Source organism: Pan troglodytes, chromosome 14 (assembly GCF_028858775.2).
Source record: "Pan troglodytes isolate AG18354 chromosome 14, NHGRI_mPanTro3-v2.0_pri, whole genome shotgun sequence".
Classification (NCBI taxonomy): Eukaryota; Metazoa; Chordata; class Mammalia; order Primates; family Hominidae; genus Pan; species Pan troglodytes.
The window spans coordinates 24,927,883-24,944,575 of record NC_072412.2 but is presented as its reverse complement, the minus strand read 5'-3'; the positions used below and the strand labels follow the sequence as shown (position 1 = coordinate 24,944,575).

Genomic DNA, 16,693 nt, shown 5'->3' with positions numbered 1-16,693 from the left:
ATGAAAGCAGCCAAGTGTTTGTGACATTTTTCTCTTTTTTTTTTTAGCATCTTAAAATGGTTGTACAATATAGATAACAAAGTCTGCCACCGTAGCCATTTTTAAGTGTATGGTCCCATGTTCACACTTGCACTGCAGTTCCAGTGCCCAGCCTTGTGCAACCATCACCACCATCTGTCTGTCTCCAGAGCTCTCTGAGACATTCTGGTCACCGTCTACGGGAGACACACAAAATCCTCAGTGTGTTTCTAATGATAAAAACCCAGTTTTAATTCATAGAACAGAACACTTAAAAAGTGTGTATCTTGCTGTACATCAATCATACTTGAGTAACACTGATTACAAATAAAGTAAAGAGGATACAGTGGCAGAGGAGGCTGGTGACAGTTGGAACCCAGACCGCACAGGGGCAGGTGACGGGACTGAGATGGGCATTTCATCAGAAGGCACAGGGAGCCTGGGAAGGGGCTGCAGGAAGCAGCAGCATTCATCACTCTTTCATTGCCAGCATTTTCAAGCACCTCCATTCCAGACATTGTGCCAGACACTGGAATTGATCAGACATATGTTTCAGAAATCGTATCCTAGCTACAGCGGAGATGGTCAAGGAAGTGAAACTAGCGGTTTTTGTAATCAACCAGGAAAACAGTACTAAATTAAGGCAGCTGCAGGGAGGATGGAGGCACAGGTTGTAGTATTTTCAGTTTTACCTATTAATAGGGCTAACATGAAACCATGTATTGCATAATTTTGTTCCTATTTTTTAAATCCCTCAAACCAATAGTTATTTTGGCTTGAATTTTATGTGGCACACTCAACAAGCATTAATTAAGATTTGTCAGCAACAAATAACTTGTTGTTGTATAAATAAAAATACGTAAGCATGTGTTATGTTCAAGGAACTGTGGTAAAAATGGTCTAATTAGATCAATATCATTTGGGTGGAATATTTATGGGCTAGTGAGAAAGCTGTTATTCCACAAGGCTTTTGGGGGTTGAAACTGGAGAGAAGTGGAATGTTTATCAGTGCAGGGAATGGCTGAATAGATTGCAGGAAACCCCCCTGTGAAATGGCATGCCCTGGGTCTATACATAGTAACTGGGAATGGTCTCCAGAATACACTGTCAGGTGAAATGAGTTGCAGAAGGCTCTGCACAGCATGATGACATTTATCTAAAATCCTTGATTTGTTTGTATACATAAATATCTCCATACCTACAGAGAAAAAGGTCAGGACAGATAATATGGAAGGAGGTTTGGGGGCGAGAGTGGAGGGAACTTTCAGTTAGTGTTCCATATAGCAACATGAATACATCCATGTGTTCCTTATACAGAAAAATCCACTTTTATAGGTTAGTATGCCAAGTGAGTAGACTGCATTACATCACAGGCTTACAGTTCTTCCCTACAATCTTTATTGGCAATTCAAGTCCTATAATGATCCTCATAATAATGGCTAAGGCCATAAAATGTGTGTGTGCATGCACACATGTGTATTTTTTTTTTAATTTGCCGAATTGCCTTTAGACTACATTTTTAAGTGATTAGTAGTTATGTATCTTAGAGGGCATCTGAGATGACAACATATTGGCTATTGTAAAGAATCGCTCCTTGAGTTACAAGAAAACCATTTAAGATAAATAAGTAATGTGTTTAATTTATTCTCACTTAAGTAATTAATTATAAGGGTTACCTTTAGAACAAAAAAGTATTCTTTGCAAATAAGCAAATCAACTTACAATAATCTTTGATCTTACAGTTCACAACACACTAAAATTGCATGCAAGTAAGTAGTACTTTCCTATTTTTAAAACTATATTTGAAGTGCATGTTGATGCCAAAGAAGTAATTTGGCAGTGGTAGGTAGGCTCTGCCAGAGTCAGTGCTCTAACCACATGGGCTCGGTCAAGGATTTTGCTTTCTTGGTTTTCAAATTAATATCCCCGAGAAATACTAAATAGAAAATTGGGCATGGAGTGGTGGAGACTTTAACATTTTCTTTAACTTTATAAAGAATGTTTAAAAGACTGTTTACAAAAGACCATTTAACAACTGCTGCTCAGCTACAATTGAAATATATTAATTTGAGGCACGCATGTGGCACTTTCAGGGCCTCCTTCCAAATAGAATTTTTCAGGCAGACTAAAATTGCACTCTTCTCAGACTCAGCCCACTTGAAGTAAAAAAAAAAACACCAGCAAGATAGTAGGTGTAAATGACTAAGAAGAGGCCCTAGGGGACGATCTGAAAAGTGAAAGATTGGGAGCTCCACGCAGAATGTCTTGATAAGAAGTCTAGACTATCTCTAATTTGCTGATTGTGAAGAAAACGAGATTATTAAGAAACCGTGAAAGCCAGCAGCTACAGGAGCACAAAATGCTGGGAAGCCTGGGATAGCACGAAGAAACGGAGATTCTAATACCCCTTTACACGATGGTCCATGACCCTACGATACCTCTTTACACTATCGTCCATGACCTTGAGTGACGTTGAGGAGTGACTCCTACCACAGACACAGAAAAATGTAGGAGCAGGAGGGGGACAAACACCTTTAAGTGCCAAAAGGGAATTGTAAAAATAAGAGAAGAGAGAAACCACTAAAGTTCTTACACCAATATCTACAAGTTCTCACCCAGAGTGAACTGAGTTGAATATTACAGCACAAGATCAGCAGACAAATTGTGAATAATTTTTTAAATTATTGATTTTAACCTCACTATACTGAATAAAACGTCAATTATATCACCAAATCTCTCAAGCCTCTGCTGTGTATTTTCTTCCTAGGGAAATACACTTAAGCAGACAGGGCACCTCCCACAAAAGATTCAAATTAGGAAGAACGGGTCAGTTTCAGGACTTTAACCAGATCCCTTTTGATTGCTTGGAACATTCCTTAAGAATCAGGGCTGCTCCCCAGCCCACAAGGGGTTTTTGTGTGAACTAGAAGAGGCATCCTCTCTGCAAGTGCACACGTCTTGGCGAATAGGCTGGCCCTTGTGCAACTTAGAAAAATGCATTGCTGTTTCCAGTTGGGCTCCAGGCAGCTGAAGAGATGAATGAAGTAGCACAGGTTATGTTTCTGCTTCATTTACTCTTTTGGCCCGGTTGTCTTGGGCCATGAACAACCTGCACAACTTGGGGAAATCACTCTTTAGTAGTTTAGTTACCAGATGTGTGACATGAACTTATATGTTTGACCTGAATGATTGAGTAGGAAAGATTAGACAACCGGGTAAAGAAGTAGTTACAGCTACCTTAGCAAGGCACTTGTTATTAATAGTTATTTGAACCCAGTATTGTCAGAACTTACATCAGAAAAAGTTGATTTCTTCCTTGCTTATTATTTTTACTAAGAGTCAAGAAATCAGATATAAAATAACCCATAGTAGAATGAAGCATTAAAACACCATAATTAACATTGCCTTCCTCCATAGACAAACATAGTTGGAAACGATTAGTCATGATGGCCTCAAAAGCCACCCCCTTTATAGCAGGGCTGTAATCCCACTAATAGCAAACATGAAGTGACTTTTCCATTTCTTCCTGGGCCCACCCCTCTAGCAAGCACGTTTGTTTTACTGGTAACTGAATCAGCATCTTGGAAAATTGTCTGACAACAGAATATGAACTCACTGCAATATTATCAATGACCTTGCTGTTTTACTCCCCACTATCCCCTCACTCCCACACCCTTCCCACGTAAGTACCAGTGTCCAAGTATCCCAGAAGCAGTGAATGGATGCTAGGAAACTTGCAGAGTCTGTGAGAAATAAGGCAGAAATCAGGCCCCCTTGTTCATTCCAGCAACACCTCAGCGATCATCTGGCAAGGTGTAGGCCTCTGCTGATAGGATCTGACCCCTGTGGAAGGGCTGTGAGTATTAGCAAGATTCTACCCCAGCCAAGGACACAGAGGAAGAGGCACGGCAAAGAGGAACACAGGAGGAGAGCTAGGAGGAAGGCATGTCTGGGTAGGTAAGAAAGGCTGCAGATGCCCGCTTTGGTCATCCAGCATGAGGATCTAGACCAGAATGGCGAGCCCAGCTTCACGGGAGCTTACATGTGACCCAGGCTGTAGAAAGTCACAGCAGCATCTTTTAATTTTACATGAACAAAATCCTGCCTTGAAATGACTTTAAATACCTCAAGATATCCTCTTAAAAGAACTTTCTCTTCAAGGAAAAAAAATACCCCTTCTTACCTCAATAATATACAGGACCACGTTCTTATAGAAGCAGTACAAGATGCACTTGGTCACCCGGTTGTAGCTCCAGGCTCCATGAACCAACAGAAGCTTCTCTAAGTAGGAAAACTGAAAAAGGAAAATTACAAAGTTCAGAAGAGCCCATCATTGAGGAATAAAAGTCACAAACAGAATGTCCTTATGAACAGAAGTCAGATAATGTAGGTAGAGGAAACCAGATTCTGCAGGAATCTCAGAAAACCATTCTCTGAAGACAGAGCTTTCAGGCCCAGTGAGAACAACTAAAATCCTTCTTGAATCTACGTTATTATTATTTTCCCTAAACATACTGCTGCACTCCTAATTGTTATTCTTATGAAATTCTATTTAAACAAATACTTTTTTGTAGTTGAATTTTAAGTTCCAGGATACATGTGCAGGATGTGCAGGTTTATTACATAGGTAAACATTTGCCATGATGGTTTGCTGCAGTTATCAACCCGTCACCTAGGTTTCAAGGTCTGGATGCATTAGTATTTAATCTGATGCCCTCCCTCCCCCTGCCTCCCCAACAGACCCCAGTGTGTGGTGTTCCCCTCCCTGTGTCCATGTGTTCTCATTGTTCAGCTCCCACTTATAAGTGAGGACATGTGGTGTTTGGTTTTCTGTTCCTGTGTTAGTTTGCTGAGGATAATGGTTTCCAGCTCCATCGAAGTCTCTGCAAAGGACATGATCTCATTCCTTTTTATGGCTGCATAGTATTCCATGGTGTACGTGTATTGCATTTTCTTTATCCAGTCTAGCACTGATGGACATTTGGGTTGATTCCATGTCTTTGCTATTGTGAATAGTGCTGCAACAGGGATTAATTATTAAACAAAGGTGAGCTACTAAACTGAAAGAAAAGTACAGTGGAAGTCAGATATCTCTAAGCAAACAGATTTTTTCAGTGACAAAAAGAGCAAGGGACAGGGACACTCACACAATACAGTCTTGTTTAAAAGAAAGGCACACACGGGTGCACATACACTACTTCTACTAACAACTTCGTAGGTTAAAAAGTTACACATATAGACACACACGGATATACACACATAGATACACAGAGACACATAACAGGCACAGATAAACAGACACATACAGGCAGACACACACACCTAGACACAGAGATAGTGGCACACAGGACAGAGATACAGAGACACACATACACACAGACACACATACATAGATACTCATACAAATACACATGTACACATAGATGTACTAAGACACACACACACTTTGCCTCCACTTCTTGACCCATTTTGTCTTCTCCTTTTTTGCCTCCAACCAGTACAGAGCCCCTCTGGCCAGAGTGCTATGCAGTCAGGGGCTGCTGGTGGGTCCCAAGCTGGGAGTGATGTGATGGCTCCTGTGGTTTGAGTTGGAGCCATAGATAATCCAGTAACATTCAGGAATCCTCACTGGGGGAGGGGGTCTCTGGACACCACTCAGATCGTATCTCCTCAGCCACCCCTTAGCCTGGCTTTGCCTTCTGTGTGCCATTTCATAAAGGTCCCAAAAAGTGTAAACCTTGCGCTGGAGGGAGGGAAACGAGTTTCTCTGGTCTGGTGCGTGGTGTCCTGCTCTGGCATAAATGTGCCATTAGCTGCAACCCTGTTTACATCACGTTTCTACACATTTGATATGCCTTACACTGGATTCGAGTTCCCTCTTGGTTCCCTTGCATGAAAACCTTAATGCCTCCTGTTCTAAGTCAGAGTGTCAGTAAGTCCACAAGCTTGAAACCTATTACACTACTAGGAGAGAAAAGCAGGCTGTATTGAGAATGCCCAGGACATTAGAAATTCTTTTGCAGTTATACACTTCTTATTAATTTCAGATGACTTTGGAAATTAAATGTAACTCTCAGCTGGGCACAGTGGCTCACACCTGTAATCCCAGCACTTTGGGAGGCCAAGGCGGGCAGATCACCTAAGGCCAGGAGTTCAAGACCAGTCTGGCCAACGTGGTGAAACGCCGTCTCTGCTAAAAATCCAAAAAGTAGTCAGACGTGGTGTTGGGTGCCTGTAATCCCAGCTACTCAGGAGGCTGAGGCAGGACAATCACTTGAACCCAGGAGGCGGAGGCGGAGGCTGCAGTGAGCCGAGATCCAGCCACTGCACTCCAGCCTGGGCAACAAGAGTGAAACTCTGAATAAAAAAATTAATTAATTAATTAATTAATTAAATGTAACTCTCAATAGAAAAGAAATGACCAGACTGAAAATACAATACTTAAACAAAAAATTTTCAGGAGGAAACTGCATAATAATCTCCATTAGCACTAAAGAAAGGACTCCATCCTAGGTGGAGTCCCAGCTCAGCATGTTCTTCCAGGAGGTAAGGGGAAGGCGCGGGGCTCACCACGCATTCGGAATCTAAATCATCGCTTCGAAGTGGCAGAAGTAGGTGCACATGGAAAAATAAAACTCCCCATAAAGGCTCATTAAGGATTCCAAAGGGGAATGGGAAATCATAAAATAACTAGCTAAACAAATAAAAAGGAAGTTTGTATTTGACCAGGACCCCCTGATGTTAAACTTCAATGGGCAGAGAAAACATCTGCTTCAGTCATCCTGAATGCCTCAACTTGAGCACTACAGTGATTTGTTTTCAGGAAAAAAAAATGTATATTCTAAATCAAAATGCTGTCGTCATGAGGTCATTCTGAAAACATTAGGAAGGCAGGGGGCAGGAATGATTCTCCCGAGGAGAATGGAAAGCCAAGGGCTAGGGGAGCACCATGACGCAGCGACGGCAGCAAGGTTGCTCAGGACAAGGCAGCTGAAAAAGGACGGCGCTCGGTCTTGGGCTGCCCATGTGCATAAAAGCACAAGGTAGGCAGGGAAGAAATAGAACCAGAGCTTTGCCCGCTTCGTAACTTTCCCAAGGTAAGTCTTTGAGCTAACATTTTTTTCTTTCTGAGTATAATAACCCTGAGGGTACTTCCTCCGAAGCGTAATAAAAAAAATGCATCCACATTAAAATGAACAGATAAAGCCCAAGGTGATAAACAACCAGAGATGTTTACCATTTCAAGAGAGGCAAAGAAATTCATCAAGCTGTGGCTTTTCTGGCATGGTGATTAAGGTAGAGGCAGCATGTTGGTTGGTGCAAAGGTTATGAGGTTAGCAGGAACCTGCCCTGAAGTAACAGCATCCCCACCTAATCGGCAATAGGACCATGGACAGGAGAAATGAGAGTGCACAGACACATGTGGGCTGCATCAGTTCCTTTGGCAGAAGTGACTATGATGCTGGAGGGGCAAGAAAACCCCCAATGGCGTTTTAAAGCCTCACTCCCTGCTCCACCCTTCTTTGACACTTTTAATTTGAAGAGAGCAATTGCTCTGGATAACACATCCTATTCCTATGCAGTTCCAATAAAGCAGGTCATGGGATTTCCCTTCCCTAGACATTTTAAAGAAAAAGACAGACAAATATTTGCCTGGAACTCCTAGGAAACCTCTTAAGATCCCTTCCAGCCATATGATGTTATAACTCAAGTATTTAATAATGCTGGGGTGTATAACATCTATAGTTGCTGACAGACTACAGGAAGTGCGAGTCCCACAGGCCTCAAAGCATTTGACTCAGGAAAGTAAACAGGCAGGTGTGTGTGGGGCCGGCCCCCAAGTTCACACTCAGGTCCGTTGTTTTCTGACCCCAAGATGCTTGCTTGCTTGGACCTGATGTAAGTCACCTGATACGAAGGAACCCCAGTTTTCCCACCTATAAAGTCAAGATTCCTTCTCTTACCTACTTCAGAAATTATCTTGAGGATTTATTTGAAATCAGCAAAGGAAGAAGATTGATTGCATGCACTTTTCAGAGCCAGGAGGATTTTGTAATTTCTCCCTGCATCTGCAGAACTGTGAGCTGAGAAGAAACCTGAGAGGTGATCTAACACAGAGCCCCCGCTTTGGAGAGGTGGAGCCCCAGAACTGCAAAGGACTGGCCTGAAGCCCTGGGGCTATAGGAAGCTCCTTCACATTTTATATGCAGCCCCTGATTTCAGGTTGAAGGGGTGTATAGCCATTTTTCCTTGTGTTCATGTGATTAAGGTGAACACATTCTTCAAACACCTCAACACCGTAGAAACACAAGGGAATTCCTGCTACCCAGCCGATGAGCAGGCATCTATTCATGATGTATCGCAATCTGGAGACAGAAGGACAGGCCCTGCATTCACTGTGATGTCTAGGTTTTCTGGGTGATCCAGCAGGCCAAATCATCTAGATATGTAACCGCCCAAGGGGTTCACCTTGCCCACTGCCTAGACAGAGCCGATTCATCAAGACAGAAGAACTGCAATAGAGAAAGAGTAATTCACGCAGAGCCGGCTGTGAGGGAGACTGGAGTTTTATTATTACTCAAATCAGTCTCCCCAAGCATTCGGGGAGCAGAGTTTTTAAGGATAACTTGGTGGGTGGGGGTAGCCAGTGAGCCTGGAATGCTGATTAGTCAGGGAAGAAATCATAGGGAGTCAAAGCTGTCTTCTTGAGCTCAGTCAGTTCCTGGGTGGTGGGGAGCCATAAGATTAGATGAGCCAGTTTATTGATCTGAGTGGTGCCAGCTGATCCATCAAGTGCAGGGTCTGCAAAATATCTCAAGCACTGATCTTAGGAGCAGTTTAAGAGGGTCAGAATCTTGTAGCCTCCAGCTGCATGACTCCTAAGCCATATTTCAAATCTTGCGGCTAATGTTAGTCTAGTCCCCAGGCAAGGAGGTCTGCTTTGGGAAAGGGCTGTTACCGTCTTTGTTTAAACTATAAAGTATAAACCGAGTTTCTCTCAAAGTTAGTTCAGCTTACACCCAGAAATGAACAAGGACAGCTTGGAGGTTAGAAGCAAGATGGAGTTGGTTAAGTTAGATCTCTTCCACTGTCTCAGTCATAATTTTGCAAAGGTGGTCTCAGATATGCACCCTACGGGTTAGGAAATTGGCTATCTTCCTTCACCTTTGGGCTATCATTACAGAGTGGACCTTTCTTTCATCCTCAGGCCACCAGTGCAGTACAGCACATCAGGAGCCCTGGCATGCGAGGCTCGGATCAGCCTCTGCTGGACTGAACTTGGCCTAACTGCAGGAAGCTGTTTGCTACTGACCATGGGGTCATTATGGCCCAAACCCAGCTCGTGCTCTTGGCAATTCACCTCACAGGGGTGGTCCTGGACAGCACCCCTCTCATAACTACAGAGAAGGCGACAGCTGTAAATCACTGCTTCTCCCTGACCTTAAGCGCCTAGCCAGGGGGTGTCCCAGCACCTTTGGGAGGAGTGAAACTGGAACAGGATTATAGAGAAAGGCTGTCATGAGCACAGCTGTGCTTCAGCAGGCAATGCAGCAGAAAAAGCAATGCAGCAGATGCAGAAGCTGAGGGTGAGAGGTTATTATTAGCAAGATCAGAGACCTATCTGCCAGGAGCAGCACCTTGCCTGAATCACAGAGCAGCTTGGCCAACCCCATAGCTGGCCAGAGAAATCCAATCAGCAGGACAGGGCCTCCAAACTGCACAAGATCACAACTACAGAGAATTCCAAATATCCCTGGGGTTTCATCTAGACAGCAACCTCAAGAGGGGTGGCAGAGGTTTGGGGCTGCACTGAAGGTTAAACGCCAGGTCCTCATGCCCAGCTATCATCTCTCAACAGGACAGGGCAGCTGGCCGCCCAAGCTGCTGACCTGTGCGATGGCGTAATCCGAGTTGTTGGTGGCCTGCATGCCTTCATTCCCACTGATTCCCACACCCACGTGGGCTGTCTGGATCATCCCGACATCGTTGGCGCCGTCTCCGATGGCGAGGGTGATGGCCTTCACCCGCTTCTTCACCACATCCACTATCTCAGACTTCTGCAGAGGAGACACTCTGTGAGAAAAGAGAGGGAAATCAGAACTATGTATGTCTTTCCAGAGGAAACAGCTGTAATCTACATTCCGCTGCATTAAAAGGACAGTTACTGGACGATCTCCAAATTCAATACATCCATTTTATGCTCATGTGCAAGAAGCTTTCAGAAAACAGTAGCTTGTGGCTTTCAAGTATTTGCCAACTTCTCAGATGAAATATACAACAGAAAACTAACTTAAAACACAGCCTATTTGTAATCACTCTGCTCAGTGGGAGGCATCTGCACAAACTCCTCGGGGGTACGTGTGCCCTGCTGAATGATAAAGGAAGTCAGTCTAGTTACAGGGGTCTTCGGAAATGTCTTTCCAATAAATCAGAAAACCAGCACAGACCTCCTTTTGCTTTATGGTACATCATATACAACCTAGGGCTGGCAAGGGAATTTTCTGTAAAATCTGCTTTTACAGAAGGGAAAGGAAATTGGCAGGGCATGATAAAGTGCAGAAAGAAGGCTGGGGTAAGAGCAAAGAAAAAAGACTTCTCTACATCCGCCCCAGAAAATGAAGCTGTGTTTGAAGGGCAGCCAAGGCAGAGGATCTAGGATGGGAGTCAGGGAGTGGAAGTCTCCCCTTGTTGAGCCGTGCAGAAGCACAGCCCTAAAGGGGGCGAGAAGATCAGCCCCTGCATAGGAAGGGTTCTTTCCACAAGGAATCCAAGATGGCGGCCAAGCTTTCCTAAGTCCTCAAGTCGTCTGGGAAGAGGAGCCAGTATAAATCTGTGGGGTCTAAAGCAGAGGGGTATTCATGATAATGACGTGCTTATTCAGAGTGTAGACCACAAAACACAGCAACATGAAGCAAAGACTAGCATCTCAGGACTGAGTGACTCTACATTCTGAATTGGTAAGCTGATGCTTGATTTGCGGAATTTACAGGTAAGCTTTTGGATCACTTAAACAGCACTTGCCCCACCCCCACCCCCCCACGCCGCCACACACACAGAATAAACACAAAGTAAAAGATTTTTCTGGATTTCACAGAGGTCTACTGGCCACGCCCACATATGGACTTCACGCATCAGCTAGAATGGACACTCAAAAGATTTGCCCAGTAAGAACTTCAACAGCTCCTAGGTGGTCTCTACCCACAAAGATACCTGTTCCAAACAGAAAACTGAAGTGCTACCTGACATCTCATTCTACCAACTTGAGAAAGAAATGCATTTGGCGAGACAGCAAACTGAATGTAGAACCATGTAAAAAGCCTTTGCTCAGTGACAAAGATAAAAATTAGAAAGTTAGAAAAACATAATGAAAGGACTTTAGGAGCTGGGTTGCACAATCTGATATCCCTTTTAGCATTTTCACAAGGGTTTGCAATGGCAGCAATTCGATGCCTCCTGGAGTAGGTGCGACCACTGCAAATTATTATTACTTTTTTGTTGTTACTGAGCATACTTAAGAGTACTAACTCTGTCATTTGGGGCTAAATAGGAAAAGTCTAACTTCTCTTACAAATATATGGAAGGCTGAAATATAAAAACAGCTATCACATCCTTCCTCCCAAAGCTCTGTTGCTGCTTGCTAAATATTCTCAGGTTCTTCAACCATTATTTAATAGGCATGCTTCAGAACTTAAAAGATAGCCTCCAAGTATAATCTTTTAGGCAACTGAGAGCAGAATAGAACAGAATCACCATCTCCCTTGTAGCAGATGCCAGATTCACTTTAATGTGGCCTAAAAGAAAGTTACTGGAGCTTTAACACTGCTTATCAATGAAGCCTCTAGTCAACTCCACATAAGCAATTTTAACATGAAGGGATATTAAGCTGTATCTATTCCCGCCTAGTTTGTGCAACTGCTACTTAAAGCCAAGGGCTGATCTTTTTGGCAGAGGCAGTCCACAACTGTAATTGGCTACACAAAAGTGATTTCCCATTTTGTTTTGAAACTCCACAGAACCTCAGATCAAATATAGTTGGAGAAAACAACCTGGGAGCCACAGTTAAAGGCCTGAGTATGACATTTTCCTGTGCACCACACATTGACCATTTAAGCAGGGAAAGGAAGTCCATGAGCCCCTGCTTTTCATGAGTGGGATCAGGAAAATGAGAACCAGCCACCTCACGGGATGGGTGTGATGTATTAATGTGAAACCACTGTGTTGACTAGCAAGTATAAAACAGTTGCATCTCATACTCCACCTAGCATAGGATTATGTGAAACATCTTAACTGTTGGAAAAACAAAACAAGACTGGACACCTCTGAGAAATGCATGCCATCAGACTTGTGGTTCCCAACTGGGTGTGCAGGTGCCCTGGGGATGCTGCAGCAGAAATTTTTTTAACTTTTGAGGGAAATACAGCAATGTCTCTCAGGTAACAGTGCCAAATACTAGGTGGAAGTAGCTCACAGTTTCAACAATAAATCACACTGCATCCCTTTTCACGATATGTCTTTGTGAAGCTGAGCTCTCGTGGCGGTGATGATAAAAAGCAAATGCCTTGTGAAAATCAATGCGGAATAGGAAATGAGCAAGGCAGCAGCTATGCTTACCCTAAAGTTCGAGAAGTCGTGCCGCGCTCAACAGGCAAACAGGCACATCACCACATGCCATTGTCAACAGTAATGATTATTTAACGATGGAGGAAATAAGGATTATTTCTTTCAATGTATGTCTTTCAATGACATTATTGTTTCAAATGTCTGCTAAGTTGTTGGGTCATAAATACTTCTTAAATTATTTGACTTTACCTACTTAATAATTAGAAACTTAAGTTTTCCTTTTGGTCTAAGGGCTGTGCAAAGGAATTGCTGAGACACTGAGGACATAGTGGATCTAGAGTCTGGATTCTTATGATTATATTAATCACTCTTTAATTAAAATCATTCACTCACTGAGGTGGAACCTCACTAAGGAGGCCATCACTTAATCTGCAACTCCTCTTATGCATCCATGAAAGTATCACAAGAGAACGTAAAACAGGAACTTAAACAGGACTCAGCAGGCCTGAGGCTGCGACTCCTCCTTAAGTCCATATGTCACCCAACTGATCAAGAAAGCTGGCCTCTTCATCAGCAAATTCAAGGTGGTCTGGAGAGAAAGGAAGCCCACAGGCAAAGGCTTGGCCACTTCACACTGCAGGGGTCGGAAAATCTCAGGAGTGGAACAGGAAAGGACCTAAACAGACCCGGGTTTTCTTTGAGGTTAAAGTTGTTGGTTTTTTGTTAGGGAGGTTAGCAATAGGCCAACCAATGGGAAATGAGGAGCAAGTCAAATAGACTCACTGGGCTTGCCACTCTGGGATTTGGATCTCAAGTAAGTTAAGTGAGGATTCCAATGGCTTAAAGTACAATCTATGAACATCCAACAGCTGCCTTTCCCAAAAAGCAAAAATAAGGAGAAAACCTGACCAGGGTATATAAAGCAAGTCATACGGTAGTATTTTAGGAGCATGAAATTCTCATCAAGGATTTATTATGCCTTCAGCTGTAATGCCTTGAGAAAACATAATTCTAGCACACACTAGGGGTTCAAAACAGATGTCCAACAGCTAATTTCTACAGAAATGAAGAGGCACCACTCCACTTTAGCCATATGCAGTATTTTAGTATACCAAGTTGCCAGGAAGCACAAGCCGGCTGTTTCTTAATCTTAACTTGTGACCTGGAATCACATGCCACACTTAATAAGTATTCCCAACATATAATAATTCAACCTATAAAATAAAAACCCCAGACCACAGCTGAGCCAAGCTAGGTGCTTGGGGGCACTTCTTTAATCCTATTTTGGTGTATTATGAATAGAAATATAAACCAAAAGCATTCAGTTGACTGGAGAAGTATTCTATCTGCTTTTTTGGATAACATAATAGATTCTAAAATGAAAAATAAGTTTTTCTTTTGAGACTTACAAAAATCAGTTCCTGGAGTATCTCATTTTATGGGACACATGTCCCTGAAATTTAAAAACTAGCTCTCTAACGTTATTTCAAATATAACACTTTAGTGAAACCTTGGCTAACTGCTTTTATAGAACTAATGATCATACACTAATTTATCTGATATACATAAACCCTGCTCTCAGAGTTTCTGATTCTGATCTTGCAATATCATCTGAACAAACCTAAGCAGATTCTTTACCTCCTCCGACCTTACCTGCCTGGTTGTCAAAGAGGGGCTGGATCTCGATTGTAGATTTGTACACTGAGCTCACTTGAGCCAGAGGGGTTACAAGGAACTCCACCCAGGAACCCCCTAGAGACCCAAAACACTTATTAATTAACCAGACTCACAAAATTCTTTCACTATCTGGATTTGAAAACATCTTTATTACATGTAGCAGTCCTTATGACTAAAAGGAAGTTTGAAAACCACTGTCCTAGATCAATGAGTTTCCAACTTTAAGTGAGCATCGGAATCACCCAGAGGGATTGTCAAGGTACAGCCTCTGATCAGAAAGCCTGGGCTGGGCCTGTGAATGCGCATTTCTAACAAGCTCCCGGCTGCTGCCGCTGCTGCTTGTCTCTGGACCATACTCAAGTCACCAGCACTAGACAATACCACAAGTTCTTTCTAGTAAAAATGTTTTCTAGCTAAGCTTGAATTTCCATAGCATAAGATACATACAAAATTTCCATAGTGACAGTTAACAATTACAAGAAACACTGAATCTTATCCCCTTTCTTAAAGTTTTGCATATGTAGGTTTTTCTTCTTTGCTTTTAAACAGAAACCCAGAAAGTATACATTTTATTGGTATTTCATTAAAAATATTCTTTTAATCTGAGTGTCTCAAATAAGAAGGTGGTAGGGGCAAAAACTAACCGAAATACAACATACAAGACTTCATAAGTTGTTTTTCGTAATGACACAGAAACCAACTTATCAATACCAAGCCTAAAATACATAATATTTAACTATAAAATAAAGTGCTCCAATATATCAGAAGATTTCATTTGGAAAAGTGTTCATTTTCCTGTTGAAAATACTATCCTATGAAAAGGATTTTCTTATTGAAATAGTTATTTAAATAAAATATAACATCTTCTTTTTCATGGCAGTCAGTCAAAAACTTCAGTACCTTTAAAAATCTCATAGCTTAATTAGATAGACATACAAACATGTGATATTTGAGTCTAAAACCTAAAATTAATTAACCAATCCTATTTATTAAATGCCTCCATGGCTGACCACATCCCTTCTGTCTACTGTGTTCTTTCTTCAGATGCATTTAGTACATTTGTGCAGGACACAACCCAGGTGTCCAGGCCTTCTGGACAGTCTTTCCCTTCTGGAACATCTGTGCTCGGACCCAAACTGTGCGGCCCCCTCAAAACTTAATCTCATGGCCCAGATTTTGGTGTATTTCATTGTAGCCCTAAATTCTAAAAGTAGATAATTTGGGCAGCTTGGAATGGCCCCTGGAGCACAGTGGCAGATATAGAATTTGGGGTTGGGAGGGCAGTAGTGGGAAAGGACAGTGGCAAGAATGGGGGTGCATTCAGGAGAGCCCAATAGGTACCTGTGGGTTAGCTTATCTAGAGGCACAAAGAAAGAAAATTTCAACTCAATCACTCAATAGTTCTAAGGTAGATGTAAGTGCTCCCTCACTATAAAAGCTCTCTCACTATAAAAACTTATACATGGCGAGGAGCTGTAACTGAGGAAGCTGCAAGAGAGTGTGCCTTAGAGAGATGCAACAACGAAGGAAAGGTGAGAGCAGTTCAGTTTTTATTTCAAAGAATGCAGTGTTTGACCAAGAGGCAGCCTCACAAGGGTTGGGTCTAAGGTGGGACGTATTTTGAAAAGCAAGGTGAGTGCTGACAGAGAAAAGAACAATCCAAGAGCGAATGGGTTTCAGAGTGACTACGTGCACCCCATTGTTAAATGAGCCACAGGCACAGACTTTCAGGGATGAGCGTTTCTAGCTTTGGTTGCTTTTGCAGCAAAAAATTCTGGAAATCCTATGCCAGTATTTCCTCTAGAGATGAAGGTGTTATGGAGCCCCTCCCATGGAAGCATTTCTCGGAATCCTTAAACATTTCAAAACCACATCTGAATATAAAAGAGGGGATTTCCTACAAAATGTCATGTGATTTGAGTTAACATTCTTTCCCTAACGCCATCAGCTGCATCATGAAAGAGCAGACAGGTGACATAAAAGTTTTAAGAATTGACTTTTTAAAAAATTATTTAATCAGTACATTTCTTTCCATAAACTATTCAACATAATTGGTTATATCCATCCTGGGGGAATATGTTTTTCTCTCTAACCTTCACAAGGACAGAGATGACATCTTTCATTTCTTTTCTATCCCTCCCTTTCCTCACCCTTCTCCAAATGTCTAATTTCAGATTTGTACAGCAGACATTCAATAAATGGTGACTAACTACCAAAATCATGATTCCAAGACTAGTTACATCTCCACCCATAATTAAGTGTAATAGAAAAAAAATACAGTTCTATTTAAACAAAACTATCGTAACTTTCATATAAACAACAGACCTAGGAGCAGGCTATTAGTGTGTGCAATTCTGAAAGCCTACTCACAGATGGAGAGGATGAAAGGAATACATAAATGACTGGCCACCTCTGTGAGATCTAAATGCATCACTCA

General features: G+C 42.3%; 1 protein-coding gene across 2 annotated transcripts in view; it reads right to left on the bottom strand.

Annotated features, from left to right (window-relative positions):
• ATP8A2 (ATPase phospholipid transporting 8A2) overlaps positions 1–16,693 on the bottom strand; it is a 648,977-nt gene that overhangs the window by 246,394 nt on the left and 385,890 nt on the right. For both annotated transcript variants that reach the window (XM_522636.9, XM_009426757.5), the window contains exons 26-27: positions 9,909–10,092; positions 4,202–4,312 (exon numbers count right to left, since the gene is read on the bottom strand). In XM_522636.9, coding sequence (XP_522636.4) covers positions 4,202–4,312; positions 9,909–10,092 — 295 coding nt within the window. The remainder of the gene's footprint in view (positions 1–4,201; positions 4,313–9,908; positions 10,093–16,693) is intronic.